The sequence below is a fragment of the Dipodomys spectabilis genome, unplaced genomic scaffold (assembly GCF_019054845.1).
Source record: "Dipodomys spectabilis isolate Male_0828 unplaced genomic scaffold, ASM1905484v1 ptg000075l, whole genome shotgun sequence".
Lineage (NCBI taxonomy): Eukaryota > Metazoa > Chordata > Mammalia > Rodentia > Heteromyidae > Dipodomys > Dipodomys spectabilis.
The window spans coordinates 1,525,451-1,543,295 of NW_024870752.1; the positions used below are offsets into that span (position 1 = coordinate 1,525,451).

The window sequence follows — 17,845 nt, forward strand, 5'->3', positions numbered from 1 at the left end:
AGAGAACAGGAAACAAGAGATTAAGCAATAATGGCAGGTAAATCATTTCCTAGACTTCCGGTGATTCTTGGCAGCCTAAAGTTGTGCTTTTGGAAAAGAGTCATCAGTCACAAAGTGACTAATCAAGTGACTTAAGAAAACCTAATATTTGTCAGGATGGACAGGTAGCAGCTTGCTGTCTTTGTTCCCCAAAAGACAACTTGAAACACTGACTTTTGGCCATATCGTGTCTTTTACCCAGAGCAAAATTTAACCATTTCCTGCATAATTTGATTAAACAAGTCTGAGCTCTAAGTGGGGTTTTTTTTTTTTTAAACTGGAGCTTGACACTGAAGACCAGTACCTGACAAAATATCATACAAAATCATACACGTTACATTTTATGGTATCTTTTCTAACATAAGGAATTTGGTGTGACAGTGACAAACTTCTGTCTAAAATAATGGCTAGAAAAAAAATACAAAAGAACTGTTTCTTAGCAGCTCAGTTATTTTTTTTGCCCCAATTTTAAGGCCTGATGTATGTACAAAGATACTTCATACTTGACACACACACCATGTTCAATACATAAAAAAAAAAAAATCTGTTGCACTAAACTTGTTCTTCTAGTTGAGTTACCTTTCACTGTATGCCTTCTTAATGCTATATATTCATATAGATATTTTTAAATGTCTAATTGTTAATCCTTTGGGAATATCTCCTAAGTAAGTAAGCTGAGGCTTGGGGGAAAGTCTGTATACCCAAGGCCAAAGGCAAGTCAACAGAAAGGCAGAAGAAGAATGGGCAGTGATAGAGCCCAAACAAACTCAAGAATTAACACAGACTAGAGTCAATATCCAGTCAGTTCCCCCTAAACAGGCAGCATTATCTCTGAAAACTCACAAAATAATCTACCTGACATTAAAGCATAATCCTAAGCATCAGACTGTCAAGTGAAACCTTCATTAAAATTCTAGCCACAGCATAAAAATGTGGTTTCTTGCCCTTGAAAGAAAAACACACAGGTCAAATAAGACAAAACAAGCTCAGTTTAATTTCAAACGTTAATATATTTTCTATTTTATATTGAACATATGCATCTGGAAACCCCCTCATTTGCAGCAACTATCACATCCTGATAAAAGGGGCAAGATTTATAAGATGCCTCTTAAAATAAATATTCTTTTTTTATAAAATAATAAAACTTCAAATAAATATACTTTACACTAAACAATATGTTGAAAAATTAGAAAATAAAGGTTGAATTTTACTGTAACTGTACAATATACATGAAGTCCAAAGGGAAATCAGAGTCTTACAATAAAGGCTTTCTGTAAGGCAAAATACAATCTAAAAACATACTGATTGATTCACATTCTTCCGAATGTACAACATATTAGTATAATATTTTGTGACTGTGCCACATAGAATGGCACAAACTTGTTTTTTTTTTTCACAGTTGCAAATATTATTGTATATACAAAAATATAGCACATTATCTCTGGAGAAAACAATGGGGGGGGCGAGGTCATTTGCTAATTTACAAATTTTGCAAGGCCTATTCACAAACAAAAACTACTTTTGCCTAGGAGTGTCTGTTGCTTTAGCTTATACAATACGTGGGTCACCAAGTTCTGTACCCCTTACTTTTTGCTCCATTAGCTGAGTTCTAACAAGCCTATCAGTTCCAATGGCACACAGACAAAAAAGCATCGCACTGCAAACATCCCAAACCTCTACTAACAGTGCCAAGATTACAACTGTTAAGTTGGTTGCATATGTGTGTTAAGGGAAAAAACAAAAAGCAAAAACAAACAACAACACAGAAGAAAACAAGCAAACAGAAAACATGAACACAATCCCCTATTATTGTAATACTCCGGATTAATAATGCTATGTTGGCTTTTCAAAGTTCCTGGGGGGGACAGTGGGAACTTTACAGCAAACTGTGTTGGAGTTTTTACAACGGCATCCAGGCCTGTTAACCCGGTCATAACACCCCTGGCACAATTTAAGGCAACCCTTGGCTGGAAGGTAACACCATAAGCAAGGCAAAAAGAGGGACATGACACCCATGGCTGACCATCGCGTACAACAGTGAGACTGGCTGCAGGAGCAGGGATTGTCAGCACAGTTGTCCTCATCATCGTTAGAGCAGTGATAGAAGAGCCCTTTCACGCAGCACACACAAGTCCCATAGTCGATCACGTTCTGGGCTGAGCAAAGGCACTGCTTGTCGCAGATCCAGTCCGATGGCAGGGGCCTCGGGTAGGTGCATTCCTTACATTTGCACTTGCCACAGTCCTCGCACCTGTAGGCATGCAGGCCCAAATCTTCCTTGCTCAGTGGCTTCAGCTCACCTGGTTTGAGCTCAGATTTGGGCTGCACCCGAATGATGCCATCTGCACCAGGCCCCGAGGAGAAGGACGACCCTAGCAGTCTCTGTTCAGAGGAGCTGCTGCTGGTACTTGTCCTTGTGCTGCTCCGAGACCCTGAGCTGAGGGTGCTGATGGACCTGGACAGAGGGGCTCTCGTGAAAGAATGGACCTGTGAGTGCTGGAGCCTGGGAGGCTGGCGGTGCTCAGGCAGCCCATGGAGTCTCTCATGCTTGTGTTGTGTGGAAGGACGAGGAGCAGGCTTGAGCCCAGGTCGTGGGACCACCGTAGGTCCCTCCGTGTACTCATTGGTGTTCCGAATGGCTCTGATCTGATCCAGAGACAACACATGTACCTGCTGGGTGAGGGCATCCCTGGGGTCCGGCTCCCCACGCTGCCTGCCACTGTCACGGGATGGCTGCAGCAAGGGCTGTGAGCCGTTGCCACTCTGAGCTCTGGCCTCCATCAGGTCTTGGAAGTGTGTTCACTCCGGCAGGCTTAGAACACATCTGAACTCCTGGGGAAAACCAACAGGAAAGAGAATGTTTATATTCTAAGATCTCTACCACCCTGAATTGACTCTTCCAACTCCCCACACCACACAGGATTTGAAATGGAAGGCCAGTAGAGAGGTATCAGAACAGCTACATGTTTAAGGCATGTAGTCAGAAGTCAAGATGATGGCTGGGCACCGACACTTTTGTAATCTCATGATCGGAAGTGACACAAAGCTGATCTTTGTCTGAATTACTGAAGTAACAATCCCTTATTCAAATAAACATACATTCAGGAAGGTTCAGGTTCAACATAAAAATTTCAAGACAGTAAAGTTGGAATTTAATACTGCTACCGACATTTTTAGAAGTTAAAAAATGTCTTTACAGAATTTGAAATAGATTTAAATTGACCAGGGTCATTTTTGGCATAAGCATCAACAAATGCAAACGAGTACATTTCTGAGTCTGCCTTTGGATTATATACATGCACTATGAGTTATCTGATATTCTGTAGCTTTTTCTAATTCATTAGGAAGGCTGTAACACGTTAAAAAGAGACATACTTTTCTCTTTTTAAAAAAAGGTGCACTTTTCCCCAAGGACACCTATAAAGTTTACAATTTAAAATAACTGATGGTAGAACAAAGTCACAGGATTAAAAACAAATCATTTCAAATCCTATTAGGTATCAAAAGCAGATTAAAGCAACCTTACACAACAAGACAGGAACAGATTTCCAACTTCTCAACAACTGGGAAATGAAAATGCTGCCTGGTCTGACAGCCCAGGGCACCTTAGAGATTCTTCAAGCTCAAACGTGGTTCCTTCCCCGTTTTAGAAATATAGAATGCCACCATCTTAACCCATCTTCTCCTTTCGAAAACTAATAGCAAGAGAACGTCTTAAAAGACCACCGTAAGAACCCAAAGAAGTAATTCCAGAGTCCTTGTCCAAAGCTAATTCTTCAGATTGCAGTCACTCTTAAGGTTTCAAAAGATCATTCCCTTCTTGCCAAACTTTCAGAAAACACACACACACACACACACACACACACACACACACACACACACACACACACAGAAAAAGCCACACAGGCAAAAGTGAAGCTTTTATCCAATGTCCGATTTTTAGAAAGGGGGCGGGGAGGGGGAAGGGGAGCCACCAGGAAGACGAAGGCAGGTGACAAACGCCTTCCAGTTCCGAGCCTGGCAGAGCTGGAAACCGGATCTCCTCACCTCGGAACAGACAAACGCTGCTGCTCCGGGCTGTCGCTGGGTTTATCTGCTCTATCAGCGCCCCAACACGGTCCCCAGCAGGTGGGACACAGCCAAGAACCAGCCCCCCGCCCCCAACCGGGGAAGAGGGGGGAGGGCGGGGAGCCCGTCCCGGAGCCAGCCTGGCCCCCCGCGCGCGATCCCCTGACGCACCGGCGGGGACGTGTCACGAAAACTCACGCGCGCACTCGCCCACCTCCGGGGCTACAAGGACCCCCCCCCTCCACCTCCGGAGAGCCGCCTTCCAAGCCCCAAGAGGGAGCCACTCCGAGGCCCCCGGCCCCCAGGGGTCACGCAGCCCACCACCACCACCAGGCGTGTATCTACAAAGGCCCTGGAACTTCCGGCACAGGTTTCCAACCCCCCCCCCCCCCAAACACACACCCCGCAAAGAAAACGTGGGTCTGGGACGTGCACAGCCCGACACACGGGTCAAACCCCACGCGCGCAGCAGAGACGCCACGGTGCAACACCGACCCCGAGGAAAGGGAGAGAGAAAAAACACACACGCACAAATCCAGATTGCTTAAAGTGAAAGGAAACACTGCCTTCTCCCGAGCGTCGCCGCACACGCCGGGCGTGCGGGACCCAGGTCCCCCGGCTGCAAAACTTCACGCGCGCAGATCTGCTCGCCGTGGAAAAGTAGCAGCTCTGAGAAGGGGTGGCGGGGTGTGCAAAAAGTGCTTTCTGCCCATCCCCGGCCTCCTTCGCACTCCCCACGCCACTCCCCTGCACGTTGCCAGCTCTTCCCTCCGCCTGGAGAATGCTTTGAAACCCCCATTAAGAACTGTGTGTGATCAGACTGAGGATTAGGGAGAAAGGACTTCAGCACCAGGGTGGGGCAAACCGACACAGAAACCGCTTTGTAAAAATAAAACAAAAACGCAGAAGATTCCAAACTGAAAACACAGCAACCACCAAGCACACACACACACACACGCACGCACACGCACACACACAAGCCTCTTTTCCACCTACTTTTAGATAATGGAAAAAACGATCGCGACCACTTGATGACTTTCTTCCTGTGGAAGGGCAGCCTCCCAGTCCAAAAACATAAAAGCGTGACCGAGGCCGACCACAGAAAGCCGGGGGAAAAAAAACAGAGCGAGCGAGCAAGCCGCACTTCCGAACCGCAGAGAGCCGGCGCCGGGCTGGGCGACGCTCCCACCCGCAGGGGACTAGACTGGATGTCCACGCCGCTCTTCTCACCCGTGAGGTGTCTGGCCTAGACTGAGCAACACCGTACACCCCCAACTTCAGCGACGCCCCTGCCTCACTCCGGTAAACTCCCTTGCAACTTCTGCCTCCCACCGGGAAGGAACAGGTTTGCGCTACGAGCCGCCTGCCAGGTCGACCTGGAGAACGGGGTGCTATCCCCCCCACCTCCCTTTCCACTCTCAGCGCCAAATTCGCGGCCAATGCAGGGGGCGCCGACAAAAATCTAGGCGAAGTGTTCTCTCCCCGGGAGCAAGGGCGCGTGGGGTCCCCACTGGATATCCTACAAGGGGGGCGCACAGAGCAGACCCCAGCCCTGGCAGGCCGCTCCCGGAGGGGCAGATCCACCGCCAGCTCCCTGGATCTCCCCCTCACACACACACACACACACACACACACACACACACACACGCGCGCCGTCTCCCCACGAAAGCCTGGAGGGGGGGGACGGTCGGAGGACAGACGCACCCCACTCCCAACCCGGCTGCACCTACTCCATGTTGCCCGCCCAGCGCCGGTGCCACGGCTCCACGAGAAACCCGAACGCGCCTCACCGTGATCGCGGCTCTGCACACCCCTCTCCCCAGGATTCTCTTCCTGCGAGGTGCAAGTAAATCCAACCTCGATGCAAACTTTCCAGGGGGAAAATTGTCTTCTTTCTAAATTCTGCTTCAGTTCAACTTCCCGAGCAATCGGTGGGAGAAGAAAATTCAGAGCCAGGTTCCCCCCCCCCCGCGGCGAACACACTCGGGGGGCTCGGACGACCCCCGGCTCTCCCAGAAACGCCAGCCGAGTATCTCCTCTTGCTGCTTCTTCTTAATTTTTCCCCTTTCTCAATGAACAAGAGGCCGTAGCGCCCACCGCGAGTCTCTCTCTCCTTTTTTCCCCCGACAGAAGAGGCGAAGGAGCAGAGAAACGGCCTTTTCACAAAGCAGCTCCAGGTCGCCGAGCGGTGGCGGCCCCGGCGGCGTCGGGAGCGCGGCGCCGCGAGCCGAGCCGGGCCGGGCGGCGCGGGGGCCTGGGCGCTGCGCGCTCCGCCGGCCCCGGTGCTCCGCTCGCGCTGCGGCGCGCAGCTCTCGGCGGGGTAGACTGGGCGTTGTGGAGGCGCGGCGGCGAGGCCGAGGCGGGGGCGGCGGGGGCGGGGGCGGAGGAGGAGGAAGAGGAGGAGGGTGCGGGGCCCGGCCGGGGGGGTGGGGGTGGGGGCTCGCCGTTGGCCTGCGCCCTCGCCTTTCCGGAGGAGGCTGGGAGCTGTGCGGCGGCCGCGGCAGCAGTAAATGGCGTCATGTGGATCCGAGGCGGAACAGAGCAGTTGTTGTCCCAGAGGATATATCGCATCCGGTCCCCGCTCATTGGCTCGGCGGGGCTACATTCACTCGCGCTCCAGCGCCCGCCGGCGCTCCGAGCCGCAGGAGGCATTCAAAAGGGCAACCGCGCCGCCCCGCGCGTCCCCCCGGCGGGTCCTGCCGCCCGGGCGCCGTCACGCGGGGGCCCCCGCCCGCCCGCCCGCCCGCGGGGCCGCGCGGGCCGGCCAGCACCCGGGTCAGTTTATCTAGTTGCAAGGAAACCCTGACCTTAAGGTTCCCCCTCCCTCCACCCCGCGGAGGCCACGAGGACCGCAGCCCCTCGGGGCTGGGGCGGGGGAGCCGGACTTAGGGAAACTTTCCCCTAGCCATCGGGGAACGGGAATGCACGTTTCCAGTGAACCCCGGGCCAGTCCACAACCCGTTGCAGGTTTTAGACTTTAGACAGCATCCATTTCAAGTCCACTTCATCCTCCCCCCCCACCCCCCCTCCCCAGCGCGGAGGGGGGCGGGGAGCCGACGCCGGGGGAGGGGGGGTTGGGGGGAGGGAAAGGAAAAGGGGAGCGGGAAGTGAGGTGGGAGGGCTATTGGTTTATTCTTTGTCTACTGGATTAACCCGATTATACACCGGGCACCAGCACCGGCCTCCTCCCCCCACCTTCCGAGCCTTGTACGGGAGGAACGGAATGCAGATTCGGGTTTCAAGTCCCTTCTGGCTCTCGCTCAGATTCGCATTTGATTGCGTCCGACTCCCTAGTTTCTCGATTGGATAAGAATTTTCTTTTTCAGGGCGGGTTGTCTTATAGGAGATTGTATTTTATTTATTTCTTCATTTTTTGGGGGGTGGGGAAGATTCTCTTTCACTGTTTGGGCTCGTCTCTGTCCGCAGCTGAAGGAGAATTCTCCGATCGGAGCCTTTTAAGTGAAATCACCAACAAACACACACACACACACAATCTGCGATCGCTCTGGGCGACCTGGGTACACTTCCGAAATGGGAGGGGGGGAGGGGGAGGCTCGCGGTTCCAGGGCAGAATCCCTTGTTCCGGTCCCCAGCGGTCATCCTATTTGTGGGGGGCAGGGGAGGGGCGCACTCCTAGGTCACCAAAGCCTCCCTCAAGCAAGTTCCCACCGTCCAGGTGGAAAGGGGACTGTATTTCCCTACTTAAAAAAAGCAAAGTCCGGGCGCTTCGCTGCGCGCGGTACGCGGACCGAGAAGCGTGCCTGCACGCGGGGGTGCCGGGGAGACAGGATGCACACGCGGGCGGAGAGGGCGCTCTCTCCGGTCACTGGCCAGAGGGTTGCTCTTCACTAGATGGGGAAATACCTGTTGGGAAGGTCAGCATTCTGACACAGCACCTGCGATTGCTTTTTTTTTTTTTTTTTTTAAATGGCCCAGGCGGAGGTGAGGGCTAGGAAAACGTGGTGCCTGGATTCTCCTCCAGCTCCCGCCGGCGTAGCCTGGCGTGGCCACCCGGGCCAAAGCTGCCTCCTCCCCACCTCGGGCTCTGAAAGTCCCCCCGACGCGTTCTTGGCCTCGCGGCGCTCTCTTCACCCTCCCGCACGTGTCTCGGGGAGACTCGCCTTCGGTCCCGCGGCTTCGAAGCAGAGATGGCAGAGGAAGTAGCATGCATGATTTCCGGACCCTAGGCTACTATTCTCTGAACCCCTTGGGCTAGGGTGGAGAAGGTTAAATCGGCCCGTTTTGGCGGCATGGTGGGAACTGAGGTCCCGGACAGCTGGGCCTCTCTCCGGCTGCCACCACTACTTGTTCGTCCTCGGAATCCATGGAGGTTCCCGGGAGCGCAGGCGTCACTTGCGCTGACGGCGGGTCCAGCCACCAGGGGGCGCGCGCCCGGCGCGGGGCTGGAGCCGCTCGCGGGTGCGTGGGTCTGACTTCCAGACGTGTGCACAATCAGGGCTGGCTGGTTTAAAGCGATTATTATTATTTTTTTTTAAAGAGATTTATAATCTAAACAGCGAAGCAGGTAGCTTCCCTGCCCCCCCCCCCCCACCATCTCTTTGGATACCTTATGCTTTGAGCCTGTGGTGAAATTCGAAAAGAACTCCAGCTTTTACCAAGGGTATAAAGAGTTGGTGGTCAAAGCCAGGTTTTTGCAAGGCTGGTCGGGAAAGCGCTGGTGCCTGGCTAGCTTGTCACTTGCATCGAGCAGGTGAAAGAAACGAAAGAAACGCCCTCTTTTCACTTCCTTAAGGAGGTGGGGGGGGGGGGAGAAGAGGTGCGTCTTGTGCATGTTTCTTGTGCCCAGGCTGAGAGACTGGCTTTGCAAAAAAGTCGTGTTAAGAAGCAAAGCATACAATGCAGTTTAGATTAGAGCACCTTGCATTTCCATTGAGTCAATGGGGAGAATCTAGGAATTTCCATTTTCCATAAAGTAGAAAGAATTGTAGGTAATCTAGCTCCCCACCCTGTGTCCCTCCCCAACTTTTAGTTTACGTTTAACGTGCAACTTAAGAGTAATCACAAGCATTGGATGGATTCTAATCATTACTTAGTCTTTATTGTGCTTAAGGAAATGTTACTTTTAGTGCATTATACAAACATACAAACAGAAATCCCCTTTGTGTATGTATGTTGGAGAGATGTAGAACACAACGAGTATGGCTCCTGTTGCCTTCTCAAACTAAAATTGTGGTTCATTTTGAGAGATAATCCAGAATGATGATAGAGTTTGGTAAAACTTTCAAATGAGGACTGGTTTTTAGTTGCACTGTGGAAAACGCAAGGAAAAGAACTTTAATGCCAAAACAGGTTGTGCCATTTGCCAAATGCTGAAAAATCCGGAATTCATAAAAATTCATGCTACATACACCAAGTTCTCAGGACTCATCAAGTAACGGACTTTCCCAACCCTAGCTAGAAAACAGGACTCAACCATACACTGGAGGTTTCCCAACCTTCTCTTCATTTTCTGTACTGTGTTTGTATTCACTTTCATTTTATCTCATTTTGGAGGGCCAGGCCTGTACTGGGGTTTGAAAACCTTTTGCTCCAGGGGCACAGTGCTCTACTCCTGGAGCCACGCCTCTAGTGCTCAAGTTGTTTGTTTGCAGTATTTAAACATTTTAATTTTCCTTTCTCTGATCTTCCCCAGAAGGCAATGGGGGTGACAGTGTAGTCAAGTGTCTTTGCTAGTAGTTGGGCTGTGCTGATGGAGTTTTAAGTCTTATTTTTAGGATTGCATTTTCCAATAAGTGAAGCTTTGGATATATGTTGCAACACGAGCATAGCTTTAAACAAGTCTTTATGTTTCTTTATGGGACTGAAGAAAGGATTGGACCACATTGGGTTCAATCCTTTCTGGTTTGGGGTCAATCCTAGATCGGACCATCTTGCGAAGGCATGAGGTTTTGTGGAGACAAAGAATGAATATTTTGTTAGTTCTTTTGCCAAAACAAGTTATTTATGCATTCACACTTAAAGGTGGTAGCAGGGTGAGTACACTGCTTCCCTGGGTAACAGTTTTGAGACTTTCAAGCATTGTTTTTCTCTGTACACACATTCTGGTAGTAAATTTTATTTATGCAAGGACTTTCCAAGGACTTTCCTGAGACAAAGGGCTTTGTAATATTGAGCTTTTTGATTTGTCAGCCACAGCTGTTATCATTTTACCTAGCAAATTGTGAATGGCTTGATTCCTCATCTTCTGTTGATATTGCCTCTGGGAGGGAGTTGGGAGTGGCTTCAATAAAGATGCAGAGGAATTTGAAATAGACCACTTGAGGTCTTATCTAGATTGCTTGAGGGACTGGAAACTGTTTATCTCTGGATCTAACCTTCTGGGTAGATGTCCTTTATCCCTCCCTAACTAAAGTAAAGACGTGGGGTGATTCCAGGGTGGAAGGCATGGTTTTGATGAGTAACGGTGAGCCACAAGCTTCTGTGGATCCAGGGTTTCTCAGTGTCGTTCAGCTAGAATCCATCTGTGGTTTCTAATGGTGAATCAGTGACTATTCCTGCTACATTTAATGCAAAGTCAGATAAAGGAACAGAATCTCTCCACTGGCTGGTGTGATTCTCCCCCCCTTTCTGCCCCCCCCCCCCCCCCCCCCCCCCCCCCCCCGCTTCCGCCCCCCCACCTTTCTCTCCTCTGCTAGTACTGAAGCTTGAACTCGACCTGGGCACTGTTTGGAAACTTTTTCCCTCAAGGTGCATCAATGCTTTACTACTAAGACACACCTCCACTTCAGGATTTTTGCTGGTTATTGGGAGTTAAGGGCCTCAGGACTTTCTTACCCCAGCTGCTTTGAACTGTGATCCTCAGATCTCAGCTCCAGTACTTTTCTTCATTATTTTTATTAGTATATTCATTGCTTGATCTGAAGAACAAATTACTCCTTTGTAGGATTTAGTGTAAAGCAAATCTAATGGGAAGATATTGCTTTCTTGTTTTGCCTTTCCTGGGTTTGGTTTTCTGTGTGTTTTTAATGTTTGATCTTCTGTGCTAGAATTGCTTTCTTTTTTTTTTTTTTTTGGTCAGACATGGGGCTTGAACTCTGGGCCTAGGCGCTGTCCCTCAGCTCTTCAGCTCAAGGCTAGAGCTCTACTACTTGAGCTATAGCGCCACTTCCGGTGCTTTATTGGAGATAAGAGTTTCACAGACTTTCCTGCCTGGGCTGGCTTTGAGCTGAAATCCTCAGATCTCAGCCTCCTGAGTAGCTAGGATTACAGAGGTGAACCCCTGGCACCTGGCTAGAATTGCTATCTTTAAAACCGTAATGCAAAACCTCATATAAATGAAAATCTTGAATTGAAATGAGTGTTTGGATATTACTGGCCATGTTTAGTAGCAGTAGGAAGGTTTTAGCATCAGAATAAATAAGATGTTTTAGGGTTTTTTTTTTTTTTTAGTACTTTCCATTATGTAGACACTTGGTCATAAGGGCACAGGAAGTTCAAACTGTTCTCTAAGAAAGTTGTAACCAAACAGATTCCATCCAGGCCATTCTTATGATCCAGATACCGCAGTACAGAGGCTACCAGCCAGCTCTGAATTAATCTCAGTTAATGGGTCAAGTCTAAATATGTTCACTTTGTAAATGGCATATGATGGCACGCAGACTTAGTTTGTTCCTTTGGACAAGAAGTGCTTTGAAGTTACAGGGAGTCATTTGAAAATATTGAGGCATTATAGAACAGCTTTAAAAAGTAAAATAGCTTTTGAAAACATGCATGTATTAGGTATAACTCTATTAGACTGCTATAAAGATCCAGGCTTTATCAGAGCTAGCTGCCTTGAAGGATTTTTGTTTATTTATTTGTTTTTTGAGACTGGAACTGAAATAGATTTTCCATGGCTTAATTAAGCATGTCCTAAGAATGTGTGTGTGCATGTGCGTACATGTGTGCATTTTTTTCTATCTGTCTGTCTGTCTGTCTCTCCCTCTCTCTCTTTAAAGAATGATTCTTTACCATGTCATTCTCACCCCAATCAAGCCTTGAAAGCAGGGGCTCATATTTGTTCCAATTGCCTATGGCTAACACTCTTACTATGCCTCCAGCCCAACATTTTGCTGACTAGACTGGCTTTAAACTTGAAATTCTAATGGCACAGGCCTACTATTTCATTTGTCAAAAAAAGAAACACAGTCTGGTGTTACTGGCTCCAGCTTGTAATCTTAGCTACTCAGGAGACTGATATCTGAGGATCACAATTCAAAGCCAGCTAGAGTAGAAAAGTAAGGTCAGGCAAGAAAGTCTATGACACTCATAGACTCCAATTAATGACCAAAAAAGCTGGAAGTAGAGATGTAGTTCCTATGATAGAGTGCTAGCTTTGAGCAATGCCCAGGGACAATGCCCAGGCCACGAGTCAAGCCTCAGGACAGGCAGACAGACACATAGACACAGACATAGAAATTAACTTTACTTGCCTTATAAATTCCTATTTGTTAAATCCCATTATGCCCTATCTTTCTGATTAGGTCAAATGCCCACTTTCCTCTTCCAACTTTCCTCAATGCAATTGACATGCAACTAATGGATCTTTTCTCTATTACCCCTCCCCTTTTTTAAAAATTTGATATTGTGCTAAACTGGTGGGCCTAGGCGCTGTCCCTGAGCTTTTCTTGCTCAAGGCTTACACTCTACAACTTGAGCCACAGCGCTGCTTCTAGCTTTTTGGTGGTTAATTGGAAATAAGAAGTTCGTGGACTTTCTTACTCTGACCTGCTTTGAACCTCAATCCTCAGATCTCAGCCTCCTGAATATCTAGAATTATAGTATCTTGTTGATTTCAGTTCAGTTTGATTTGGTAGTTTACTTCGTAAAATTAGCTCCTCTGACGCCATATGTTGAAGAAGTTCCAACCTTAGTAAATATAATTATATATGTTTAGTTACATGGAAATAATAGTCTAAAGACACATTTCTAATGACTCACCATATTTAGCTATTAAAAGTCATCATTTATCTTTCTTTTTTATTTATGCAACTTCAAAAATTACCTTTAAGGGGCTGGGAATGTGACTTAGAGTTAGAGTGCTTGCCTGGCATGCATGAAGCCCTGAGTTCAATTCCTCAGTACCACATACACAGAAAAAGCAAGAAGTGGCACTGTGGCTCAAGTGGTAGAAGGCTAGCCTTCAGCAAAAAAAACCCAAGGACTATGCCTAGGCCCTGAGGTCAAGCCTCAGGACCGCCCTCCCTCCCCCAATAATTACCTTTATGTCACTTATACAAAGGGTTTCAATTCAACAGGTCACTTTAAAAGTTAAATACATGGGGCTGGGAAGGTGGCTCAGTGGTAGAGCGCTTGCCTTGCATGCCTGAGGCTCTGGGTTTGATTCTTCAGCACCACATAAGTAAAAAGAAAAAAGCCAGAAGTGGCACTGTGGCTCAAGTGGTAGAGTGCTAGCCTTGAGCTGAAGAGCTGAGGGCCAGCGCCCAGGCCCAGAGTTCAGGCCCCACGACTGGACCCCCCCCCCCCAAAAAAAAAGTTAAATACATGTTGATTAATGTCACTCCCTCCATCTTTCTTCCCATCTATTTCCCAGCCCCACCCAGCCCTTCAAGTTACCCAGTTCCATTTTCTCATATGTATTAGAAGTACTCATACTTCCTAGAGGAATCCTAATCATTCATTGGCTTTCACTATCACTCATGACCGTTTCTTTTTTTTTTCTTTTTAATACTTTTTTTATTGTAAAAATACTGTACAGAAGGGTTACAGTTACATGAGTAAGGTAATGAGTACATTTCATATCAAGCATTGTTGCCTCCTCCTTTGTTTCCCCCCTACCATCTCTTCCTTCCCACCTCCACAACTACCCGCCCCCCCCCCCCCAATCGTAAAGTTCATTCTTATTGTTACAGTGTATCCCTGTTTAAGCTTTTTTTTTTTTTTGGTCTGTGGTGGGGCTTGAACTCTGGGCTTGGGTGCTGTCCCTGCGCACTTCAGCTCAAGGCAAGCGCTCTATTGCTTGAACCATAGTGCCACTTCCAGTTTTCTGGTGGTTAATTGGACATAAGAGTCTCACGGACCTTCCTGCCCTGCCCGGGCTGGCTTTCAACCGATATCCTGAGATCTCAGCTTCCTGAGTAGCTAGGATTATAGGCGTGAGCCACCAGCACCTGGCTAACATTTTGTTTTGTCCCTTCCCCTCCCCCAAATTAGAGAAGTGTATATACAAGATGCAGGGCACCGACATCAAATACAGTGAAAACGGGTTATTCTCTGGGGGAGGAACATACAAAGAAACAAAAAAAAATACCATGGTACATTATTAATATGTTAGAAACAATAGCAAGCAAGAAAAAACCACCTGTGTCCATATGTTGAGTTTCATTTCACTTAACATCATCTTATCTGGTCATATGTACATAGCTTTTGACCTTTTCTGCTTGTCCCAGACATATACTGGTTATTGCAAATAAGGGAAACCATGGGACCTATGTTTCTTTGGGCCTGGCTTACTTCTTAATATAATTTTTTCCATGACCTTTTCAAGGACACTGAACTGTTGTTTCTGGTTCAGTGTCTACTCCTTGAATTACTTGTTTAAGAAATCTGTGAGGCAGAGCACAGAAGTGCAAAAGTAATCTCAGTTACCGTGGAGGCTGCAGGTAGAGTATGAAGATCTGAGACCAGCCTAGTCAACCTTATTTCCTTCCTTCCCCTCAAAAAAAAAAAAAAAAAATCTGGGTGCATGGAAATCTGAGTTCACTCTACTAGGTAGTGGTTGCAATATTTGGGGCAGTACCCTACACTCAATTTAGCTGTATAATTTCTGGGCACTGAGCCTTATGTCTGGCATGGTATTACAACTCCCTCTCTTGTGCTAGGAAGATTTCACGTATTCAATCTACAAAGAATTATGTGTAGGGCTGGACACTAGTGGCTCACACCTATAATCCCAGCTGCTCAGGAGGCTGAGAACTGAGGATCACAATTCAAAGTCAGCCCTGGCAGGAAAGTTGTGAGACTCTTATCTGTGATAAACTACTCAGAAAAGGCCGGAAGTAGTGCTGTGGCTTAAGTGGTAGAGAGCTAGCCTTGAAAAATACAATCTCAGGAACAGTGCCCAGACTCTGAGTTGAAGCCCTAGCACAGTAAAAAAAAAAAAAAAAAAATATATATATATATATATATATATATATATATTATCTGGAAGACTTTGTTCAATAGTGGAATGCTGTGATATTTACCATTCTAATTTTTCTAGGTTATTGTAATCTTGAAAAGTGAATTTGCACATGACTTAAAAGTAATAAATACAGTTCCTGGATTTGCAGTTTTGCTATACAACAAGTCTTATTTTCCCGCATACTGGGGAAATTATACATAAAATAGTCCTTTGTATTTAAAATCAACATGGCATGGCCTTGTGGGAATTGCTGCTTTGCTTTTACAATTATGGTTTGGGAGATCCTAGCTCTACCACTTTGCTCAATGAGTTTAATGTGAGAAGTAAATAGGTCCATCCAAGAAGCCAGTAATCCAAGAAAAGTAGTTGAGAATGCTAGGATGCCATTGAAAGGAATCTATTAAGCCAGTTTTTACTTTTGTACTGTTGATACTTGAGGATCATTTGGCCATCAGAGTAAAGGACGGCCAAAGGTTCCAAAGGAGGCAGTCTCTAGATGGGACAGTGGACAGTTCTTTAATCTCTTTGACTCTATAGGTCTGTTTTTACATGAAGGCCTCATGGGCAAAGCCAATTTCCATGTAGTGGTCATTATCATCATGAGAGAGATTTTGCATGTATTCACTAGTAGAATATAGCTGTTATATAAAAGAGCTGTAGTGTACTTTCATAATATTTTCAATCAGTTTATGCAGAATATTTTGTGTTTTAGAATTATTCAGATTACTGACCTAGCTCTACTTTTTTCTCTATCACTGTTCCTCTCCACGACCAAAATATTTAATGTTTTATTAAATTACAAACTCACTGTAGCAGAAAAAGTCAGACAATTCAGTAAAATGATAAAAGCAAAAGTTCCACTTGTGTTTAATATTTGATAGTTATATTTATTTTTTAATTCCCATGTTGGTAGTCACTAGACTGGTTGGAAGTTGAAGGACATAGATTGCTTGTTACAATAAATAATGCTGTGATAAACATGTTTATGTACAATTGAACATTTTTCTATGTTCTCCAAGATCTGATCAATAAAATGTGTATTGAAAATTTTAATCAATGTTTATCTGGTAGGTAAGACAGGATATCTTACTGTTTCATTTTTTTTTCTGGCATACTTTTCTGGTATATATTCTTATTTTTATTGGACATTTACATCTCTCCTATATATTCAATTTCATATCCTTTGAACATGACTAGTTGAGTTTTTAAATTTTTTAATTCTCTTTTAAAATGCCAATATTTTCTAACTTTTTATTTAACTTTCAAATTACAATGCTCTTGTGTCTATCCCTCATTTATTTTGTTTTTTGGCTTACAACAAGTTGTTGTCATCCAAATTATAAAATGTTGGTCCTTTTAGTAGTTTTTTGGTTTTTCTTTTTTACTTTTTTAGTGTCTTGGGTCTTGAACTCAAAGCGTGGGTCCTGACCCTGAAGCTTCTTTTCTCAAGGCTAGTGCTTTACCACTTGAGCCAGAACTCCACTTCTGGCTTTCTTTGGGTAGTTTATTGGAGATAAGAGTCTCATAGATTTCTGTGCCCCCCTTGCCCCATGGCCCCACCTTCCCCTGGGCTGGCTTTGAACCAGGATTCTTAGATCTTAGCCTCCGGAGTAGCTAGGATTATAGTCATGAGCCATTAAGCACCTGGCTCCTTCTACTAGTGTTTTTATAACTCAACTATTAACATTAGGAACTTATAATCATTGGGAATTTGGTTGGTATATATAATAAAAACCATTTTGTTTATGACAGATTCATGTAGCTATGGTTAGTGATTGAGTGGATTGTGTGAAAAATGAGCCATGAGAGGGAAACAATTCTATGTGAAATTTTGATTAAAAGGAAGATGACACTGCCCTTCATAATTAATAAAAATACAAGATAAATAAAGATTTGTATTTAAATTTATATTTAAGATAAGCAACAAATAGTTATTCAGTATAAAAATGTTCCATTCTGGTTTTTTTTCCTCCTTCATACAGGGTTTGAACTTAAAGCCTTGCTCAGCTTGCTTGGATGGAACTATACCATTTGAGCAGCTTCTCTAGTCTCTCTCTTTGGTTGTGTTGGAGATGGAGTCTTGTGGATGTTTCAGCCTAGGCTGTCTTTGAACCTTGGTCATCTGGATCAAAGCCTCTTGAGTTGCTAGGGTTTCAGGGATGAGCCACCAGAATTGCAGATGTGAGCCATTAGTGCCTAGTTCCTTTCTGTACTTTGTCTAGTCACATAAAACTAAGATAAATAATTACATTATAAATAGTAATGTTTATAATGGAAGTTCAAAAGTCATGGCAACATTCATTGATCCTCACTTCATTGGAATATTTAAGGTGAATCAGAATAATCTTTTAGGGCCTACAGAAGGTCCTGCATTCCATTCCCAGCGTGGCAAAAATCAAAATAGGACAAACAAAAATCCAAGGAATTAAAAAAAAATGCGGTGTCACATCCTAAAGATGACAGGAATTCTTACTATATCACTATAGAGATTTTTGAATGTATAGTATTTAGTACAATAAAATACAGGTGAACTCAGATTTATCTAAGACTTAATATAATATATGGTTATTCGTATACAACGTGATGTTGTATATT

At 45.8% G+C, this 17,845-nt stretch overlaps 1 protein-coding gene across 3 annotated transcripts; it reads right to left on the minus strand.

The window, feature by feature from the left end:
- Positions 1-1,010: 1,010 nt before the first annotated feature.
- Spry2 (sprouty RTK signaling antagonist 2) lies at positions 1,011-6,355 on the minus strand. 3 transcript variants are annotated; one of them, XM_042682641.1, is made up of 2 exons: positions 5,898-6,355; positions 1,011-2,871 (listed from the first exon to the last, which is right to left on the minus strand). In XM_042682641.1, the coding sequence occupies exon 2, from the start codon at positions 2,818-2,820 to the stop codon at positions 1,873-1,875; it is 948 nt and encodes a 315-aa protein (XP_042538575.1). In that variant the 5' UTR covers positions 2,821-2,871; positions 5,898-6,355; the 3' UTR covers positions 1,011-1,872. The 3 variants fall into 3 exon arrangements, with proteins under 3 accessions (XP_042538575.1, XP_042538577.1, XP_042538576.1); XM_042682643.1 differs by lacking the exon at positions 5,898-6,355 and adding an exon at positions 5,104-5,155; XM_042682642.1 differs by lacking the exon at positions 5,898-6,355 and adding an exon at positions 4,087-4,125.
- Between the last annotated feature and the right edge of the window lie 11,490 nt (positions 6,356-17,845).

Coding starts and splice junctions, on each gene's coding strand:
- Spry2 (XM_042682641.1), bottom strand. CDS start 2,820: ATGGAGGCCAGAGCTCAGAGTGGCAACGGCTCACAGCCCTTGCTGCAG.